Source organism: Pezoporus occidentalis, unplaced genomic scaffold, assembly GCF_034315485.1.
Source record: "Pezoporus occidentalis ecotype Australia unplaced genomic scaffold, CSIRO_AGI_Poc_V1 ctg343, whole genome shotgun sequence".
Taxonomy (NCBI): domain Eukaryota; kingdom Metazoa; phylum Chordata; class Aves; order Psittaciformes; family Psittacidae; genus Pezoporus; species Pezoporus occidentalis.
Window position 1 is genome coordinate 15,579 of NW_026915408.1, and position 21,986 is coordinate 37,564.

At 46.1% G+C, this 21,986-nt stretch overlaps 1 protein-coding gene across 4 annotated transcripts in view; it reads left to right on the plus strand.

Annotated features, from left to right (window-relative positions):
* The window catches only part of FAM222B (family with sequence similarity 222 member B), a 36,880-nt gene extending 15,578 nt beyond the window's left edge, over positions 1-21,302 (plus strand). Inside the window, exons 1-3 of one of the 4 annotated variants that reach the window (XM_062629863.1) lie at positions 7,787-8,297; positions 10,714-10,841; positions 17,071-21,302. In XM_062629863.1, the coding sequence (XP_062485847.1) occupies positions 10,760-10,841; positions 17,071-18,656 (1,668 nt within the window). In that variant the 5' untranslated portion in view covers positions 7,787-8,297; positions 10,714-10,759 and the 3' untranslated portion in view covers positions 18,657-21,302. Of the gene's footprint in view, positions 1-7,786; positions 8,298-8,644; positions 10,842-17,070 lie in introns of those variants that run through there. The other 3 variants (XM_062629861.1, XM_062629862.1, XM_062629864.1) reach the window with 3 other exon arrangements.
* Positions 21,303-21,986: the final 684 nt, after the last annotated feature.

A 21,986-nucleotide genomic window follows, 5' to 3' on the forward strand; every position in this document is an offset into this window, starting at 1 on the left:
ATTGCCTGAGTAACCGTGTCTCACATGGTGTTCACAGGGGCTGTGCTGCCCTTTAGCGTGAGATGCTCTATGGAGGTCAGGGCTATTACAGGCCAAGTTATCAGCAGCTCAGCATTCATGTGGGTGGGTTTGTGCTGTGTTTGCTGTTGGGCTGTGGTAGCAGCATTTGTTCTCTTCTTGCCCACACAGCCAGGTTGTGTTTTCCGTGCACAGGGATGTCTCACTGACTGTAGTACAGTTACAGCTGCCTCCTGTGGCCTGTCTATACAAGTTATGTATATTTGTGTGTCTGGTGTTGGTTTGTTTTGGGGTTTCTTAAGAGAAAGGCAAGTGCAGAGGAGGAAGGATGGGCAGGAGCAAACTAAAGTCTCCTGCTCACCTGTAGTCAGTAAAACTGACTGTGGGAAATAGAAGCCTTTTGTGTGTGTAAGCTTTGGATGCAGGCAATGTGTTTGCAGCATCTGAAGGAATCGGGTGAGATCCCACTGAAGTGTTTTATCAGGTCTGCAGACAAAAACCTCTGGTGCTTGTGGTGCACAGAGGTTTTGGAACATCTTGCACATTCGTGTTGTGTTCCCTTTGGCTGTTCTGAACTGCCAGCACTGCAGCTGGCTGGGTTTCATGCTTCTCAGGAAAGCACTGAGTACAGCAAAGACTTTTTATAGTAGCTCACAATTAATGTATTTCTTCTGTTGAGTTGTTACGAGATGGCCTTTACATTTCTTGGGGGATTGATAAGGACATAAGTCTGGGTCAGGACAAGCCAGGGGGGCACCAGCACCTGGTTTGGAAGGTTGGCAGGAAAACACCATCCCAGTGTCTGGTCCAGCTCTTCAGTATTCACCTGGTGGCTTGTATTTGCTGCTGGTTAGGGTTTTGTATGTGTGTTGCAGCTTCTGTTTGAGGTTCTTAGAATGCTTTTCATCTTTACAGTACGTTGCACGATATCTCTTAAGTACAGAAGGAGGTCTTATCTTGCCCTTACAAATGGTAAAATGTGTATCTAAGAGCTGGTGTGTCCGTGCTCCAGCAGGAAACTCTGGCACTGTGCAGTTAGACAGAACTCTCCAGTTTTGTGTCTTAAATACAAATTTGCTGTATATTTCTCCACATGGTTGGTAAATGGGCTGTTAAAAATTCACTATAGGTGGGACCTTAATTCAGTATCCAAAGAGCTAAATACCAAACCCAAGCCACTGGCAGTGTGATTGGACAGGTCAAAGTGGTACACACACATAGCCAATGCAAACTGAAATCCATCCCCTGTGAGCTGCCCGCCTGTGTTCACAGCCACCGGCGCCCCTGGGCTGCAAGTGAGTCACTTCTTACTATTTTAATTAATATGCAAGTTCAGTTTTCTGTTTTGTATGAAGCCTCATTCATTCTTACCTTATTTGCAAATATTTCTCATTTTCAGGGGAATCTGTTTTTAAAACTGGCCTCAAAGCGTGTTTCTCAGTATCTAACCAGCGTCTGGTTTGCTGGTCGTGTGTTGCGTAGAGGTGGAATTTGTTCAAAGTTAGCTCTGAAATAATATGTGTGGTTTTAATAATCAGCTTGCAATAAACAGGGGAAGATGGCTTCTTCCCTGCTCGGGGAACTGTCCTAAACTGTGACTTCTGACGATATTCTAGAAAGAAAAACTGTCATGCTGGTGTCATGTTAGCCACAAGGATTTCTGTAAGTCATGATTAAGACTAATTCTGGGCAAGTGTGGAACAAGTGAAGATAACGGTGATCTGTGCAAAGCAGCCACTAGAGAGGGAACTATGTCATGTTTCCTTTCCCCTTTGCCTAGCCTGCTGTTTGCTGCACTTAAGAACAGCTTCCTTTTGAGATCTGAGAAGGCGAGAAAGTTGAGAGGGAGGAATTCTGGCTGAGAGCAGCATGAGGAAGCTCAGAGCTCTTGCATGGCTTTTGTGGCAAAGTAAAACCCAGAATTACATCCTCGTGCTCTCCCAGACATCGAACCCATAGGAAAGCTGCACGTAACACCAGTGTGGTGCAGGCTCTTGCTAAGGATGTTGAGGTTACAACTGCAACCTCTCCACTATGGGAAGGGGGTCAATGGGTATTCTGGTCTCTTATCACTTGAAGGCAGAAGGAAGTTGCATATGAGGATGGAGAATGTCTGTTGGTGGGAATGTGTGGTGCCTCCACTGGGGTGTGTGTTAGCAGCATCCTGTAGTTCGGTAGTTGCCGGGCTGTGCTGGGTTGGATGGAAGTCATCGCAGCTAACCTTAGTACCCCATGAAAACATGCACACTCGTATCTGTAAGTCTATTTTGTGTTTTATAGTAGCTGCTGTGATATTCTAGGAAGAAGTTGGGTTTAGTTTGCTCAAAGGATAATGGATGCTTTGGAGGAAGGAATCTTTGTTTGCACCTCTCGGTACCTTGTTGCAGAACATGGTATCTTCTATGAACCTTAAGTGATGGGTAGGGAATCTGTTTTGCATTTTGAAAATACAAGTGTAAGGCTAATACTCGGGGCATGTGATGATTTTGATGGCAATGCTGTATCTACCTGGCCTCTGCTCTTAACTGCTGTAGTTCAAGTGTAGCATCCTTTGCTCCGTCTCCTAAACAGCCATGCAGAATTATGTACTGTGGAACACAACTAACATACGTCCCAGACTGTTTCTTCATCCCTGTTTCCCACCGATACAACATTAAAAACTTGGAAGTTACCATATAAAAGGAGAAAGAAAATTAAAGGTCAGGGTGCTTTAGCGTAGTGAAAATTCAGAGGAGGCAGATACAAAGCTATTCAAATCACTTCTGACTTCAGGCAGGTGTATTTTCCTATTTCTTGCATATGTTCCCATGGTAAAAGTAGTATCTCATCTGTCTCATAGCTGACCACTAGCATATGTGTTTCAAGCACAGCCAGAAAATACTCCTTTGAAGCTTTGGCCAGGCCCTGCAATCGTCCTGACTTGTCTTTTCTCCATCTTTCCTTCACCTTTAGAAGCAGCCTGCAACACCTGGCGAGACCTACTTAGCGCCTGTGTTGTCTGTCAGCTCCTGCCACACTGCAGAATACAGAGTTAAATCTAAAAATAGGCTTAAAAAGAGGTGAGGGCTTTGAGCAAAGTAAAGTAAGCCACTGATTTGGGTCATGAAAGGGAATTGATGTCACTGGTTCTCTGTCGCAGCTTTCTTGAGCAAAGCAGATCTGTTCTGAGCTGTGAAAACGCAGAGGAGCCATAGTGAGCAAATGGCACTCAGGGCAGGGAGGGGTGCTTTGCTTCAGTCCTCCCCAAGAGCCTGCCTGGAACATGACTGTAAGCCTGACGTGAGAAGCCAAGGTGGTATTGAATGCTCCACAAGTTCATTTATCTTCATGGGCTTCTTCCGAGGCAGGAAACTGTCACTCACTGCTGTCCTTTTAACAAGGAGCGACCGTGGCATCAGGTGATTAAATGCTTCATCCCAAACTATGTCAGGAACCTGTGGTGAGCTGGATACCTCCCTCAATCTCTTCTGTCACAGACTAGCCCATAATCAGGAGACCAGTCTTCTAACATAAATCTGGTCAAAAATAACCTTAAGCCTCTGTAAAAGGAGTTATGTGCAATTTCTGCCCGTTTCAGAGTGATTATGTGGCTTCGGTAATGTTTGTTAAGTGCTTTGATATGCTTTGGTGAAGGGCAGAGTGTTAATAATTAAAATTGGAAGGAAGTTCTAAAGTAGTATGTGGGGATGACGACTGCTTTCTGGTCTGTTAGTTAACAAAAATGCAAAACATAAATGCACAAATCAGCAGGAATTCAGTTTAACGCTCCCTTCCCCCAGCCACCTGCATGGGCTGAGGAGAGAAAGCAGCTAATTGTCTGCTCTGCTGAGGAGATGAAAGAAGCTGGTCCTGCAACAGGAAAGGCTATTGAACTGCATGAAGGTGGTAAATTATCAGCACTGCAAACCGAGTTGGTATCTTTATGTGCTCGAAAAGCACGTTATTTGTACTGCTCTTCGCAGCGCCGGGGAGCTGATGAAACCAGCATCTCATGACATGAATCTTACGTCTCAGGCCATGTAATGAAAGAGGTCAGTAAAACTGAAACTTGGTTTTGAAGCTTTGGGGAGCGTCGCAGGGTGTGCTTGGTGAGGACAAGCCCTCTTAATGGCTTTGTCTTGGCCCAGTTAAAGAGCTGTTTGCAGAACTGCTGTGATGTGCTGTAAAAGCAGGCTCGTGTTTGTCCATTTTACTGCTAGCAGTTCCATTTGCAGAGTGCAGGCAGGAGCAGGCTGCTTGCCAGCAACAGCTTCATTCAGATTAGGGCTTTAGTTCAATTATGTCCAATTAACTTTTATTGCAGATAGCAGTGATAATTACTTGCGAGTCAATTTTTTGGCTGTGGTTATCCCAAGGCTAAAGTCTGAGCTTGATGGATTTTAATAACTGAAGTGACGTATCGCTTTTCCTCTTTTCTCCTTCTTCTTTAGGCCTCAATTAGATGAAAGGTCAGAAGCTATGTAAAAATCCATCTTACAGTTCAAGCCAACTGTTCTCCTCTTCAGCAGATGCGTAGGACTGTGTTTTAAAACAATCTCTTGGGACTGACCTAAAAAAAACCCCAGGCTTTTTAAACGCAAAGATCATAACCTTGAGCTTGCTGCAGCTTTATGCAAAGAGGGAATTTGATGGAGCTGATGCCACACGTGGCAATACCTGGAGCCTGGAGCCGCCGCCTCGGCTTTTGTTACTGCACAACATCCTGTTCAAAATTGCTCACCTAGAAGCCTTTAGTGGTAGCCCTTGGCCATGAGGAGTGTGATATGAACAATATTCCATTTTAAGTGCTGTTGCCCCAAAGCTGCTTCATTTCTTTCCTTGTTGAGCGCTGGCATCGCAGCTTGGGGAGAGGAGCAGAGCTGCAGCAGGAGCCTCCCCTCTCCCAGAGCACCCCACAGACATTTAAATTCCCTCTGCCTTCCCCTCCAAACTGTTTAATTTTGTTGCCTGCCTAACATTATAAATGGAGGTCAGCCTGAAAGCTGAAACGGTTTACAAGCAAAATCATAGTTAATTAAACTGCAAGGAGCCAAAATTGATTTTGATGGAAACTCTAGCAAAGGTCCATCTGAATGCAGAAAGCCAAGAGGTCCTGTGCTGGCAGATGCTGACAGTGCATTCTGCTTGTCACAGAAGGCGACTTTCTATTGTTCATTCTTCCTATTTATTTCTCCCCAAGTACACTCAATGCTCTTGTGATTTATTGCCATCTCAAAAGACTACCTCTGTGCACATTATTTTGCAGTTTTCCATTTATAAAACATTAAAGAGGATGTGATACCAGCCTGTGATGAATACAGGGCTAGTCTGGTAATTTTGTTCCAGGAAACAGTAAGATTTATCTCTGGCTTTTCAGCAATCCTGGGAAAGGGCCATGCTGGGAACTGCCCATGAATAAAGGGGGAGTTTTAAGGCAGGAAGCCTGTGGGATCTGTCCGTTGAGGCATGACTGACTGGAAGGAGTCATATCGAACGCTGTGGTTGGCCATGGGGGTTCAGCATGTGCAGGTCACACAAACAGCTTCTTGAACCCCTTAGATTTTAGGTTACTTCAGGAGAGGGAAGAGGAATGAGCCTCATTTGGTTTTGAGCAGCCTGCCAGGGGGTAAATGAGACACTGAGTTTCCCTTGGAGCATGAAAATTGGCCAGGATTCAATTATGTTTCCTGGCAAGCTCTAACAGACATTTGTACCAAAGCAGCTTCACAACCAGAGTTAGTTTTGGTTTTTGTTTGCAGCATTTATGTTATGCTGAACTTGGAACGTGCCACATGCGCTGTAAATCCCGCTGGCGGTCATGGAACTACATGGAACTCCCTTGGGAATAAGGAGAAGTGAAGTGTATCAACCAGCTCCAAGTGCTTAACAACCCTCACATGGCTTATGGGACCCCAGGGTGCTGGAAACTTGGAATAGTTTGGAGCTTTGCTTTTGTGTGGAGGTGGCTGCTCCTGCTTCCTCCCGGCCCCAGGCTTTGTCAACAATTCCTGCAGTTAATGGTGGAATTTCAAACATGCATGTTTACGTTCAGGGCCTAACTTTAGACTTCAGCAGCCTGCTTTCCTCTCAACCAGCTCAGCTTCCCATATTTCACCGGTCCAGGGTGGTTTACAGGGAGTGTTTCCATTGTGTGCTTACCCTGTAAGGCCTCTTGGGAGCTTCAGAGACTGGCGTAGCTAAAACTTGGCAAGAGCTCTGCATATGTGGTCTGTTTATATAATGATAAAGCTGTGTTAGAAGTTTCCTAAGAGTACCACGTTGCTCTATACCTAGGTTTTACTCTAGCTTGTAAAAGTACCCCCTGGCCTGGGGAGCAGTGGCTCTGGCAGAAGCGATGCTACACGTTGAATATCAGGCAGAAAAGAATATGTCTTTTTAGTCCAGAAAAGCAATATCATGGTAAATTTTACTGTAATTGATTCTTAGCTCTACAGGGAGGGTGTCCCTGGGCAATGGGTGGAGGTGAATTCTTTGTCCTGCCTGGTGAACATTGGTGGTGACAGGACTTACTCTGAAAACCAGTGCATGGGACATTGCTGCCTGGACCCTGATGTGCAGGTAAGGCTGAACGTAACAGTCATTGCGGGGAAGTGAGAGTGACCCCCAAATCCCAAGCACTGCACATCCCTTTTAAGCTTAACATGCTTTGATTTGATGATTAATAAATCTTAGAAGGGAAAAAAAAAACAACCCTGTTCATGTGTCTAAACCTGCTAACTATTTCATAGAGCATCCTGCAGTACGTGAGCTGTTAAAATTCTATCCTGCAGCCAAATTAGATTAAAATCACTTCAAAGCAGGGTATTTATTTATTTATTCCATCTAATGATTGTTTCCTCCAGAAATCTACTTTATATATAGTTTCAAGACAGAGCTCGTTGGGCTGTGTTTGGCAGCATACACAATCAGTTTAAAATACAAAGGTAAGGGTTTCACAGCTGCCATATTTTGCTGGGTGCCAAAGCCTACTGGTCTTGCTTTCCAGTTTGCAGCTGACTGGTTTACTGAGCCTGGTACAGTGCAAAACCCCCGTGGTTCCTAATTCCTTACATCCATTCCAGTTCCCCCAATAACATCCACCCGTCCTTGGAAGGACTGGGGCAGCTTTGCAGGTGCTGGTGCCCACACAAGTTGCTGCTGTGAAGGGAAGTTTACTGGTGAGAGGTCTTGATGTGCCAAGTCCAGTTTATCTCCTACTCTGGACTAATTAGAAGCAATAAAGCCAAGCTCCTCCCTTCACGTGAAGACCCCTGTTGACCTGAGACTGTATCAACTGTTTGAGACGCCCATTAGTGCTCACCTCAATCTCAGGCACGATGGGGGGATTTCAGTTCATGTTATCTGCATGGTATGTTGGAGTTGTCTGTGTTAGCTCGTGCTGAAGAAGAGCCAGTGAGAAAGCAGCAATCAGGTGCTGAGTATCTCAAAGGGAATATATGTCAAATAATTTCTTACAAAAAAAAACTGAACGGGCTTGTTTGTGAAGACATTTCAAATACTGAGATCTTGATTTTGGAAAACACATTAATTTCATAGAAAACCGAAATTGGAGCAGGGTTTTAATTACGGGATTCAGTGATGGAGTTAAGGTCAGCACTTCTATAGCAGTCTGGATTTCTGTTTTAAATGCTTGGCAGTGACCTAGGTGGCATCGATTTGCCTATTGCAGATCAAGCTAAAAGAATGATGTTATGCTTCTACTTAAAGTTAATAAGTCTAGTATTTTCTTTAGAATTATTATTGCCACCCCAGTCCTTACGAACTAAAATGATTATCTGTCTGCAGGAACAAGTTGCCTTTATAACCCTCTCTAAAACATTATTGTCTGTATTGGAGCTAAAGCTCCTGTAAATACATGTTTTGACCTTCAAGGAAATACTTGTGTCTTATCACAGAAGCCCAGCTCTTCTGAGTTGAATGCTGTGGCCACTCTTTAATCACTTGTTCTCTCTCCTAATGTGCTATTATTGTGTTTATTGCTGTGTCTGTGGCGCTGAGCCTCTCAGCAAGAGGCTTACTCCAAGAGCCACAGTGTTGAGGCTGTAAAGAGCCTTAATGATGGAGCAGGTGAGCAAACCCACGAGGATCTTGCTGTCAGAAATGCTGCTTGTTCAGTCAAAGAGCACGTTGAGTGCAGTGCTGTTTCCCTCTGTTGGGGCTGCATGGAAACTTGTCACCAGTTAAGTAATGTAGACACCGAGCTGCTTTGGTTGTGCAGGGATGGGAAGTAATCCTGGCCTGGCATCAGATGTTAACTGGAGGAAAAGGTAGATGTTTAGGTGAGTATGAATATTAGGTGAGTATTAGAGAATGGTGTGACCTGATGGTTTGCTGACTCCAGGGAAGGCTCTTAATTTTGTTTGTCTGCTTTTCACTGAGAAATAGGTCTTGTTTTTGCCAGTCTTCTGAAGCTGATGAAATGAAGCAAAAAGGAAAACACAGTGACTCTTTTTTCTTGCTGACTGCAAGCGTTTCTGTTGCCTCCTCAGGTAAAGCTCTGGCAACATGCAGTGCTTTTGTCTTCTGATTAAAAAGGAGCTGGCTTCTCATTTTGTCTTTTTGGTCATGCTGGGCATGATCTGGGACAAGAAACTGCTGCCCACTGGCTGTTTGCAGAGTTTCACTGAACACTGCATACTCAGAGTGGTAAATGAATCTCATGTGTAAAGGCTGACCAACTTTTCAATTCCTAAAGTGATTCCTTCAAGTTGTGGATGTGACAGGTCTTCAGTCATCGTTTCTGAGCACCTGAAAGACTCCAACAACTCCACCTCCTACAGAGGATGAAAAGAAAACCTGGGTTTAGATCTACCTTACAAGGTTTTACAGCTACATATCTTCAACTTGTGGTAGTGGAGATCGTTGCTATCTCCTAGGAATGAAATGGAGAATGATGTAAACATGTTGGTGGTTGAGCTGTCGACCCTGCAGCTTGCTGAGGTTGTGTGTTTGTTTCTCACAGCCCTGAGTCACTGTTACTCTGAGTGGGAAGGGTGAATGGGCAATAGCTTGGAGTTGTCAAGCTGACATTCAGTGCCCAAACCTATTTTTAATTGTTAGTCTCAGTGGCACCCAGCGGGCTCACTTAGCAACACTCAGCTTCTGAGAGCTCTCACACAGGGAAGATGCAGAAGTCCTCATAAATTAATGTTTGTGTGAGGTTTTGTTGGCCGTTGGTTTAATCAACCTTTGCATGTTGAACCAAGGATGTAAACATGGAGCTAATGAATTCTACACAGCGAGTAATTGCTGTGCTACAGGAAAGCTTTAAGTCCGTGCTGTTTGCTGCACTGGTGCAAGTGGTCCTTGGGTGGTCTGAGGTTGAGTTTCAAATGAAAGTCATTAAAACATCCCCGTAGAGAAGTCTGATTCTGGAGCTTTCTGGAGCATGGAGGTGGTGGGGCTGTCCAGGACACAGCGTGGACTTTGCCTCACCAGGTGTCATCTGAAGGGTTTATGTTCTTTGTGCAGTCCTCAGCAGTGTGACTCAGAAGTGGCCTCTGTGGCTTCTCACACCAGTCGGGAGCTTTCTGTTTCTCATCTTCTGGTCTTTGAATGCCTCCCCAGTTGCTTGAATTGGGGTCTGTGAACATGACTGGAATTAAATCAGCCTATGACTTTTGAAGCTTTCAACTCCTGCTGTGTCTTGGGGGTCATAGAACAAACCCCAAGGCCTTTCTAGCTGTTCCTCAGGTGTTTTGGCAAAAGTACTCCCTTTAGAGCAGCACCAGTGCTGAGGCACAGAAGAGAAGTCAATTGATTTCTCCAGTTTGGCTCAGCCACCCTGTTCCCCAGAGCTTTCTAAAGTGCTTGTGGCCGGCTGTGGTTTGTCCCTGTGGCTGTGGCAGAGGGTTCTGGACCAGGAGGCCTCTTGAGACCTTGTTCCACCTTAAATACCTCTCCATGATTCTAGCTGGGAGTCTTTGAGCCTGCATGAGGTTTGTTGAGAGACACCCCCCCCTCTTTGTACACCGATGATGGGATATGAGGGCAGCCGTGCAGTGTTTATATATAGAAGAGCTTTAGTGCTCTGTGCATCTGTTTTGAGGTTTGATTTCCTCAATGCTGACCCTCTGCAGCAGAGGCTGGTGGCACCTCTGCAGCTGCTTTGTGCAGGAGGCACGTCTGGCTGTTTGTCTAACCCAGGTTAGTGAGTCTCCTATGAAATGAAGGAAGTTGTAGCCATTCATCTTCCAGCCTAATGGACCACAGAAATTACAAGCTGTAGCATGCAGCTTAATCTTGCCACGAGGCAGAGTGCTGCATACTTTGCCTTCAATTTATGCATGCCGTGCCTTTTTATTAAATGTAAAAGAGCAGTTGACAGGGTTTCTCCAGAGGACTTGCTTTGGCTACGCTTGGTGGGTAGCCAGCACATTTCAATACAGCGCAAATGAGTGATGGTGGTTTCTGTACCATTCGTAACAACCACCTTTGAAACGTGAGGGTGGAGTTATGGGTTCTCCTCTGTGTGTCAAGCAGCAGAGGAGAGTGAGACAGCTATTTTAGTTATAACCCTGCAGGTGACCCACTTCTTGAAGCATGGCCATTGCCGTTACGAGATGCAGGAAGGACTGGAGCAGCGGTTGCGCATCTGTGCTTGGTCAGGCCTTCACCCAGGGATGGCTCTTTGCCGCTTTCTTTTCTCTGTTCCTCCTTGTATTATAACTTTGAATTGTCTCTCTGTTGTTGCAGTGTGCAGAGGAGTGAATGCCCCATGTTGTGTTAGTGCCTGTCTGCCATGCTGGCCTGTCTGCCAGGACCAGGTGACCTCTCCTTTCAGCTTCTTTCTTACACGCAGATGAACACTGGACTTCAGAAATGTGAGTGACGTTTTGTCTGCAGGATGTGGTTAACTGTTAAATCTGGCTCTGGTACAGCTCTGACATAAACATTTAGGGTACAGTGGAAAAACTATTTAATGTTAGAGTCTTTCTTTTGTTATGCCTTCAAGGCATCCATCAATAATGGCTCTGAGAAATGGCTGTGGAGGTTCATGTGTGTGCAGCAAGCTCTCCCCCCCCAACCGCCTTTCCTGGCTTTATAAAGGTTAATTTTAACCACAGCAAGATGAAATGCAAGTGAGGTTTCTGTGAGATTCGTGCCTCTTTGCTGAAAACATTTTGTGCTAAAAGTGTGCCAGCTGACTTGCTCCTTCACACAACTTTTTCCTGACTCTTTTTCACTTCCAGTCGTTTAATTACTCCTAGAAACCAATAAAAGTTGGATCAGGCTAATGCAAACCTTTTGAGGTCAGCAGCTCTGTTGTTCTACACACCTGGGGCATATACTGCAAATATTAGTGATCTAGCCCAAATTACTAAAGTTCAAAGTTTCCGTCTTCTTTCTGATGTCTCTTTGGTGCCTCTGAAAAGATGTCTGCAGAGTTCTCTGAGAATCCTTTTTTGATACCTCCAGTCATTTTTTTGATGGGTATAGTGGTGGTTTTTAGAGCAACTTATGCTTGGGAATGTAAGGTCACTGGCTAGAGATTTGTGTTAAATCTTACTCTGTCTCTCCTGTTTTGCACATTGATTGTTCAGCTGAAATTGCAGAAATACCAGGGTTTCTACATAAGATCTGTACACTTGGCTCTTAGGGCTGTGACCTGCCTGTCCTGTTTGGTATGTACACTGGGAGATCTCTGTACCCTCAGTTTGCTGATGGACTCATTGCTCCTTAAAACCCAAGCAGTTTACAGTCCAGTTGTAACTAAAGTATTAGTATTTAAAGACTTGTGATGAAAATAGATAAGATAATTTTGCAATGAAGGTGCCATGCTCAAAGTCCTGATCCTGCCAGAAGTGAATGACACTGTTCATGTCCGCGTGTGCTCCCCCTCAGCACTTGCATAGCATTTATGCCAACTCCACAGGCTTGGTAATTGTAATGACACTTCCAGCAATAAGTAAAAATCTTTACTCACAGAAGGACTTCCTTAGGTGGCATGAAACTGGGCACCTCTCCTTTCTCTTTCCCATTTCCAGTTCAAGCTTTGCTGACCGATGCTTATTCAAAAGGTAGGCTGTTGTGGTGGAAACGTGTCGAGGTCCTTGCATCACATGAAGTTTCTTTTGGTGGATCAGAAAGCTTAGTTCTGAAAGCAAATTGTCGGGGTTCATGTGAGGGTAGCTGTGCATAAATCAGGTATTTGCTAATTACACCTTTACAAGGCAACATGCCGATACGTGGGCAGTTTCTTAACCTGATGGTACCTGATGGTACCTGATGCTGTTACTGAGAACTGCTTATCCCTGTGCTGAAAGCATCTCTGTATCCTGCTTCGGGAAGAGCTCCGGGTACTGCATTTGAAAGAATTGGGGACATAAAGTAGCTGGCAGGCAGTGGGGGAATGCTCAGCTGTTCCAGTTTGTTCTGATTTATATGGAAAATGAAACTGCTTTTACAGACCTCGCTCACCCCTGCTGCAGATGTGTGTAAGATTAATTGGTGCATTTCTCTCCACGCTGTATATGCACAAGCAGCCTAGCCCCTGGCCAAAGCAGAGCTGACTTAATGAGCATTTTTTAATGAACAGTGACTTGTGACTTTGGGGGGTTGGAAGGGGGCTTTAATAATAATGCTATTGCCTTTATGAAAGGCACAGAATTCCGCATGATAACCTTTATTCAGATTTACAGTGTTTGTATTCATAATTTTTAAGTGTAGTTTTCCAGATTAGACTTTTTATTAATGCTTCAAAATCCACATTAGCTCAGTTAGCCTTTTTTTTTTCTCTCCTCACTTTCAAATAAGAGGCTTTCTTCTTAAAGCTGGTCTCTGCAGTGGGAGTTTAGAGGTTTAATATGCACATATTTTTTCCTTTCAAACTGATCACTACAACACTTCCAATTCCAGTGTTTTGCTTCGAATTCCAGCCTGCATCACAGGAAAGGCTCCCCCTGAAATTCATCCTTATCCACACAGGCGGTTTCTCAGGGACTCCAGGAGAAACCTGACCAGTCAGTCAGGATACTCAAGACTGTTTGGGCAGTTTCTGGAGTTGCTGTGGGATATAGAAGCAGTGATGCAAGGTCTGAGTAAGAAAGGGTGGTTTTTACAACAGTGCTGTAAAGTCAAGGTGAAAGGTGCTTCTCGGAGAGCTCTTGTTGACGGGGATGAGATAGATGGATGGATGGATGGACAGGAGAGGAAAGAGCAGGTTGGCACTGAATCTGGGGTCATCACCAAAACGAGCCCTTTCTAGGGGTGAGGTCTGTTTCTGTAAACCCTGTAGCAGCTGAGATTTTCATGCAGAAGATGGGCACAGCGGGTTTTGGCTCGTCCAAGCGCGGATGTTCTCGTTAGGGTAGGGATCCTGAAAGCCTGTTTGTATGTTGTTTAATGGTAATGAAGATTTAACCGCAGGCACTTTTAAAAGCAGTGGGGTTTAAAGCCTTCTTGTGAAATGCACTTAAAAGACGTTACATTGGTGCTGAGGTGAGGCAGAGAAATCTCATTTCATGATAAAAATAGCTCCAGCGGTGAGAGGCGCGCAGGGCTGTGACCAGATGAGTTGGTTGCCACGGGATTAGCAGGAGTGTGAACCTGCAGCTCACCAATTTACTGGGGTAATTGCTCACATACACAGCTTTCCCTTACAATACACGTGAAATAATTACTTTCCAACGAAAGTATTCTGCCCGGCATTTACCATTAGGTAGCTTTGTGGAGCTCATCCCTTTGTTTTTGTAATGTAGTTCCTTATCTGCCATCCACCTCATCATTTTATGGCCTGAATTCTTGCACACGAATGATGAGCGTATTCTAGTACCAGCATTTTGGTTTGGTCTGTTCTAGCTGGTTTTCCGTTGACTTAGTTACCAGACCTACTTCATTTTTACTGGTTTGTAGGGTATTTGTAGGGAAACTCAGACTCTTGCTCACCCCATAATGCCTTTCTCCTATTTTTTTGCTGTCTTAATTATTACAGTCATTGAATCTTGCCTGTGGACCTACTAGCAAAGCACATTTTAAGCAGCACTTTGGGGCACTCAGAAATGCATCACCTTCAGGCCTGAGTAGAATGGCTGAGTTACTTGATAGTAAAAGGAGCATAATCTCAGCTGTACGCAAAACGGGTGCTGTTAGAAGTGATGAATGGGATTTAAAAGCTGGTTTGCCATGTGGTAGGATGCCAAACTTGATGTTAGTGCGTCATTTAAGTTTAACTGAGGGGTTATTTTCTCTCATCAGAGGAAGGGAGCACTTCCAGATTTGGGATTACAGATGTGTTGCAACTGATAGCTGCAGCCTGTTCAGACATTGACGTTTCAGCTGCTTTCTAAAAGCTTCCGTCGTAGTTTGTATAACAGAATAGGTCCTTGAGTAAAGGGATATTTAGTGTATCTGTTTATTGTTTCCCACCTCATTTGATAATATGCCTATAGAAATGTAAACCAGGCTGAGAAATTTTGGTGGTGAAGGTGTCCTAAAGTGGCTGCATAATTTTTCATCTGAAAAGAAAAGCTTTATGTGACAGTGCTGCGAGCATAACGTGAACCATTACACAGACAAACGTGGGCTCCTTTGTCTGTTGTCAGTGGTTCTCCTCTGATGGTGAGTTGCAAGGGTCATCTCTTGGGGAAGAAACAGAACTTTATGAGCATGGACAGTGCTAAGAATGAAAGGTTGGGAGTTCATGAAGGCTTTGCCTTTGAGGGAAGGTAAATGCCATTCCGAAGCTCTTCTCTCCACTGGGAGCTCACTCAAAAGGATAGATATAAACCACCTGCCTGCAGCGACAGGTACAGGGATATGAACAGAGGGGACCTTCAGGTTGATATCAAACGAGCATTTCCTTTGATGAAGAGAAAGGGTGGTGGATGCTGGTGTTTGGACAGCACAGGGAGTAGGAGTACATACAACTGGTGCTGTGGTACGTGCTGTGCTAGAGCTGCAGGACAACCTGCTTGCAAAGCTGCTTATGTCACTAAAGACACTTCTAACATTTCTATAATTATCCTTTCTTTGGGTATCCATTTTCTGACCTTTAACTTTCTGAAAGTGAGTGCTCTTAGAGCAGTGCTGCTCTCCCTCACCTGTGATGACTGGAAGCTGCCGGATGCAGAGAGAAATGCCTGGTGCTCATGTATTCACAAGTCTTTTGGAGGCAGTCATTTAAGAGAAGCAGAGGTGGAATGGCCCAGCTCTGCCTGGAATATGATTATAGCAGGAGAGGCACAAGCATTTCCCTACATGTCTAAAGTTCTTTCCAGCAGCAGTTGGAGCTTGTGGGTAAGGTAGGTATCTGCTAAACCAGAGTAACCCCACACCCCTGTCTCCACAAGTCTTTTGTCTGTGTCTGGGCAGTAGCATATCTTTAATCTTGTGAGGGTATCACGTCAGATTGCTGTGTGATATGAGGATGCTGTCCTTAGCAGGGTGCCATGCTGAAGAAATAATTGCAAGCCATAAAATAATGCATGCGGAGCCTCCTTCCATTTGCTGAACTTGGACTGACAAGGGCTTCCTAATGGACAAAAAGACACTCAAAGTGCTTTCAGATGTCAGCATCTAGAAAAGAACTCAGATGTAAATGGAGGCTTGAGCTGAAGGCTTCAGATGTGTGCTGGGCTTCCATCACAAGGTTTTGGTAGCGGGTGGGGGTGCTGCAGGGATAGCTTCTGTGAGAAGCTTCCTCTATGCCTGATGGAAACAAGAGGAACCCGCTGCTGGGCAAGGCCAAGCCCATCAGTGGTGGTGGCAGCAGAAGAGGGGAGGAAAACTGCGGAACTGCAGCCAGAGAGGAGTGAGAATATGTGAGTTTAACAGCTCTGCAGACACTGAGGTCAGTGCAGAAGGAGGGAGAAGATGCTCCAGGCACCAGAGCAGAGGTTCCCCTACAGCCCATGGTGAGACAGGCTGTGCCCTGCAGCCCATGGAGGTCCATGGTGGAGCAGAGATCCACCTGCAGCCCATAGAGGACTCAACACCAGGCAGGGGGATGTCCAAAGGAGTCTGTGACCCTGTGGGAAGCCCACACTGGAGCAGGTTTGCTGCAGGACTTGTGTCCTCGTGGGGGACACAAGGCTGGAACAGTGTGTTATGGAGGGACTGCACCCCATGGAAGGGACCCACGCTGGAGCAGTTCATGCAGAGCTGCAGCATGTAGGACTGACTCGTGTTGGAGAAGTTCATGGAGGACCGTGTCCCATGGGAAGGGACCCCAACACTGGAGCAGTGGAGGAGTGTGAGGAGTCCTTCCCTGAAGAGGAAGGAGCAGCAAGACAATGTGCAATGAGCTGACCACAACCCCAGTTCCCCTGCACCACTGGGTGCGAGGAGGTAGAGAAAATCAGGAGTGAAGTTGAGCCTGCAGCAAGGGAGGGCTGGGGGGGGGAGGATTTAGTTTCTATTTCTCATTTTCCTACTCTGATTCGATTGGTAATAAACTAATTTCCCCAGGTCGAGTCTGGTTTGCCTGGGATGGTAACTGCTGAGCGATCCCTCCCTGTCCTTACCTCAACCCAGGAGCCTTTCATCCTGTTTTCTCTCCCCTGTCCATCTGAGGAGGGGAATGATGGAGCAGCTTTGGCAGGCACCTGGAGTCCAGCCAGGGCCAGCCCACCACAGTATGGTTCCCACCTCAGCATTATATGGGTGTAATGTTTAATTCATAACTTCCTGATTTTCAATTACATGGTAAAGATAGTGAGCATGGCTTGAAGAGCCATGGGGGAGGCAGCCTTAAATTAAGAAGCTAGAAAGTAGGCCACTACCACAAGCTGTAAGAAGTACTTCAGGCTGGAGACAGCCCAGTGTTCATAGCACGTTACCTCTTTTTGTCCAACTATAAACACACTCTGATGAAAACAGGTTTTGTTTTGCTCCCATTGGCAGGTCTTGCCTTAAGCTGAACTGGGGCTTGTGTTGGTCACCAGGTAATAAAGGGAACGCGGCATCTGGTACGTGACCCGCTGGTCTGGGAAGATGAGGTTCTTGCCTCTTGATTCCTTGGAGACTTTCTACTCTTGTTGTGCAACTGTCTTGCCCTGGGCTTGATCCTTTGATTGCCAGGATCGGTATTGATGATTTTCCTTTTCTCCACAGGGGACACTACACAGAAAATGAGATCTGCACAGTATCCTACCCCAGCAGAATTGGATGCTTATGCTAAGAAGGTCGCCAACAACCCACTGACTATAAAAATCTTCCCAAACAGTGTCAAGGTTCCCCAGAGGAAACACATACGCCGTACTGTGAACGGACTTGATACTTCGGGCCAGAGGTACAGTCCTTACCCATCTCAGGCCACCACCAAAACGGGCCTCCTGGCGATAGTCAAATCTCCAGCAAAAGGAGTTATCAAAGACTTTGACGGGACACGCACGCGTCTGCTGCCGGAAGCGATGATGAATCCCCCTTCCACCCCTTACGTTGCACCTAGCACTTTAACCCACCCCCAGGCGCTTGCTCGCCAGCAGGCTCTCCAGCATGCACAGACTTTGCAGCACCCCCAGAGTATCCCGCAGCCACAGACTTTGCAGCACCCTCAGGGTATACCCCAGCCACAAAGCTTACCGCACCCTCAGGGGATCCCGCAGCCGCAGGCGCTGCCGCACCCTCAGAACATGCAGCAGCCTCAGGGCTTGCAGCATCCTCAGACCATGGCACACCAGACTCTGCAGCACCCCCCAAATCCTTTGCTGCAGCCGGGTTTACATGGAAGCAGAAAGATGCCGGATGCAGACGCGCCGCCGAATGTGACCGTGTCTACCTCAACCATTCCCCTCTCTATGGCTGCCACCCTGCAGCAGAACCAGCCACCGGACCTGAGCAGCATTGTGCACCAGATTAACCAGTTCTGCCAGGCCAGAGCTGGCATTAGCACTACCTCAGTGTGTGAGGGACAGATTGCAAACCCCAGCCCTATAAGTCGCAACCTGCTTATCAATGCAAGTACCAGGGTATCTACTCACAATGTCCCTACACCCATGCCTTCCTGTGTAGTTAACCCTGTAGATCATGCTGCTGCTGCTATTCCTCCTGCCTCTGTTAATGTGCCCATGGTGAATATTAACAGGGTGCCGCCCGCGTACCAGAACGAAATCAAATCGGTTGCGTGGAACCAGCACCAGCTTGCACATCTGCAGCAAATGTGTGGGGATGCTGCTGGGCCTGCTGGACTCGCAGGGAAGCACCCCCAGAGAGAGATCACCGGGCAGAGCTTCCCTGTCAAAACTTCAAACTACCCTCAAGAACTGTGCATGGGCCAGTCCTTCAGCTTGAAGCCCCCCATCGAGAAGCCTACACCTTCTCCACCTGTGAACGGGTTGCAGGGACCCTTGCCATATACCAATGGGCACTATTTCCAGCCCATCTGGAATAACATTCTGCCCACACCCAACAGTGACAGCTCTGGGTCCCAGGACCTCGCCATGCCTTTCCACGGGGGACAGCCGGCAGGAGCACCGCTAGATTGTGCAGGAGGAACTCATTACAGAGCTGGAGCTGGCCCATCCAGCCAGAATAACGTGATGCAGACCATGGATTACCTAAGTGGGGACTTCCAGCAGTCCTGCTTCAGAGATCAGAGCATGGCCGTGCTGGGAAAAGTCCATCGGCCTCCCATGAACCGAGCACCTGAACCAACCGATAGTCGAAATCTTCATATTCAACACCCAGGGTATAGATAGGCTGCAGTCACTTTCACAGACAAAAAAAAACATAGAGGTTTAGTCTTAATTTTAATGAATAAGCAAGGCATTTTTAACTTGCAAACTTGTGTGATCATTATAGTAACCATCTGAAGATGACATACTGTATATTTAAAAGCTTTGCTTACGTGTTACCTATCTCCTTTCTGTATCAGATACTTAACATGCCTTTTGTGTCAGAGGATTTCATTACACTACTTCACACCACAGCCCTTTCCTCACCATAGAACCCCCTTCTGTGCAGCTTCTGCTTAGCAGCTCCTTGCTGGACTGATGTTGAGTTGCTGCAGGGTTTTGCCAGCTCCATCAAGAGCAAGGTAGCGTAGCTGCTTAAATTTCCTTCTCCGTTTCCTCTGAAGATTAAGAGCAAGAGGATTTGTCAGGAAGCAGGGCTTATTTTCAGCCGAAAGCCCATTTCATTAATGCATTAAACATTGACCATTTGCACTGTCTAAAGGCCTGTTTAATTGAAAAAGAAGCCTATGTTTGAAACGAGCTAGCTACGGGGATGTACTTGGGCACAAATACAGGACGAAGCTCTTCAGCTCTTCCTTGCCCACCTTTGTCATTTTAGACTTTGTCCAAAGTCAAAAGTCTCCGGCAGGTATTTCTGACGCTTCTTTCTTTTGCAGACAGGGTATGGAGAAGGGGGGGAATGGTGGGTTTAGGAGGCAGCATAGCTGCCATAGGTCGCTGCCTTTTCTCTGCATTGCATTTCCCTTCCCCACTCCCTTTTTTGCCTAAGAGCTAGCTTTGTCTGAACCCCTCGCTGCTAGGAGTCTGGCTGTCCTCATGTGAAGGCATCCAGACCCACTGACAACTCCAAAAAGGGTTCAGCTTTTTGGTAGCTAAAATGAATTTCAGGGTGAGGAGACGTAATGAGTGCTCAGGGCAGTGTGGCACGGTCCCACCGCTGTGAAGCTCTGCTCGTGAGCCGCCGTGGGACCAGTGGTCCCATATTCCTCTCCTTCGGAACACCACAGCAGGTTTAACAGAACAATTCCACTCCCTGGGGATTAGCAAAGCTCTTTCTAACATCCCTTTATCCCAGGGTCTCGGTGCCTAACTCCTCTTGTTCCTTTCCCACATCACTTCCAGCAGCTAGTCGAGTCGGTGACCGTAGGACACTACTGAGTAACCTCAGCATCTTGTTCCCCTCAGCGTTACCACAGCACACCTTCTCCTTCCTAACAGCTGGATTTCTTGTAAGTATAAAATTCCTCATCTCTGTTAATGAGACTAATACTTGAACATAATGATCACAATCAAGTTTGGAAATTAAAAAAAAAAAAAGAGAAAAAAAGAGAAAAAATTAATAAAAAAAACCCTAAATGCATTGATTCTTTATATGTACACTGGCTAAAAACTATTGCTCTACACTGTAACTTTTAAGTGTAATATTTCTGTATGAATGTCGCCTGGTAGTGTGGGTTTGAGTAGCATTGTGTATGGGTGAACCCACTTGGCCTCAGCCGCCCACTGGCCTCCCTCACAGCCCTTGGAAACAAACAAAGCCTTAAGTATTTGCTCCTTGAACTTTTCCTCCACGAGCATGGTTTCAAAGAGAAAAAAACCCCACAAAACAAACCCCAATCTTTAAAAGACATCATACAAAAGTTAAAAACACAGAAAAAAAAGAACAAAAAAAAAAAGAGAAGTAACCAGTTTTGAAGTGGCGTCCTAGTTGGCTAGAAATCCTTTCCGAGTTTTTGGGTAAATGGAGAAATTAGGAGACATTTCTTTGTATTTTTTTAAGTTAGACGTGTAGTCCTGGGCTGTAACACCTCCTTAGGTTTCAGAGCTTAGCAGAGTACGTTTCCTGACTCCTTGCGTAAGTTAGTACACTTATGGCATTACTGAAATCCCTTCAAGTGTACTCTGAGCCGTTCTTTAGTGGGAACTCTTCTAGCAAAGTGAAGCAATTTGACTAAAGACGGATTAAATTATGTGTTGGCTTGTGTTGCCTTATATTTAAAAACAGAAAAGGAAGACTTGCCTGATTGTGTTATGCCAAATGATAGCAACATGAAGTCCTAATTTATTGTTTATAATCGTATTCCTGCAGTCTGTGTGAAAACTGGTAAATATACATCTATGGAAGAACTAAAACCCTGAGGCTTTTCATGCAATATTTTTCTCAGTACATGATAGTGGAAGCCGAGGTTTGAGTCTGAAGCTGCTCCCCTTACGGTCTCCCCCCATCCTACCCCTCCTGAACCGATCTAGGGCTGTGCGATGACTTTAACCTGCTGACTTAGTTCTGCTACCTGAATCCTTTTCCTTTTTACTCAATAAACTACTGGCATCTCCTCTGTTCAGTAGCCTGCTGCAAATCTCAACCCAGACTGTTATTAAACGCTGATTTTTCTGCCTCCTGCTCTTCTCCTGCGAGAGAGAGACCGAGTGGAGTCCCGTGTCGTGCTCTTAGTGGAAGTGGTTTTGAGGCCTGGGAGGTGTTTGGGATCGTTCTGTTCTGGGATCGTTCCGCAGGGAGAGCTGTGACCTCTGAGACTTTGCCCCGGGGCAGCAGGACCGGGAGGCAAAAACACTCCTGAGATTCCTCCAGGTGGGACATTGCTTGAAAAATGGGAATCATTTTACTATTAAAATATACTGAAATATTGCCTTTTGTTCTAGGAGTGAGATTTTTCTTTTAAACCGACCTTTTCCCCTCAGCAGCAGCCTGGTGCTGCCGGGCTCCTCCTTCCTTTCCCTTCCCCACCACATCTTCTGTAAAGAGAAACACAAACCATGACCTGCCTCATTCCCAGCTGCCCCTTTTGGGATCCAGCCCTGCCGCTGTCACTCCCAAAGGGAAGAGCACGGGAGGCACAAGCCCGAGGCTGATGGTCCAGTGCATGGCAGGAGTTGGGCTCTGCTGGAATCCCTTGTGCACACGGGTTTATTTCACACTGCCTGGTATAGAAGTAACGAGAAGGGCCAGGGCCACATCTTCACCCTGCGTTCTCCCTGGTGCAGATTGGCACAAGCCTTTGGGCTCCATGCAGTGCTCAGCTTGTCTCTTTGTAGGCTGCTGGCTTCCTGACCTCCAGCACCAGGCTTCTGTTCCCCTTATGGGTCCTTGGAGATAACAGTTCTGCTCCTTGGGGAAAGAGGAAGGTGTTGCCACTTGTTTTCCTCAGCTGTTTCCATTGCCTCATCACCACTGAAATCTTTCCCTTTTACAGCACCACACTGATACAGCAGAACATCATCATTCTGGTGGTTCCTCCAGCTGGAAGTGGACATTGCGTAGATCCTGAGAGGGATAAACATGAAAGCAGGGTAAACCCTTCCATGAGGAAGCTT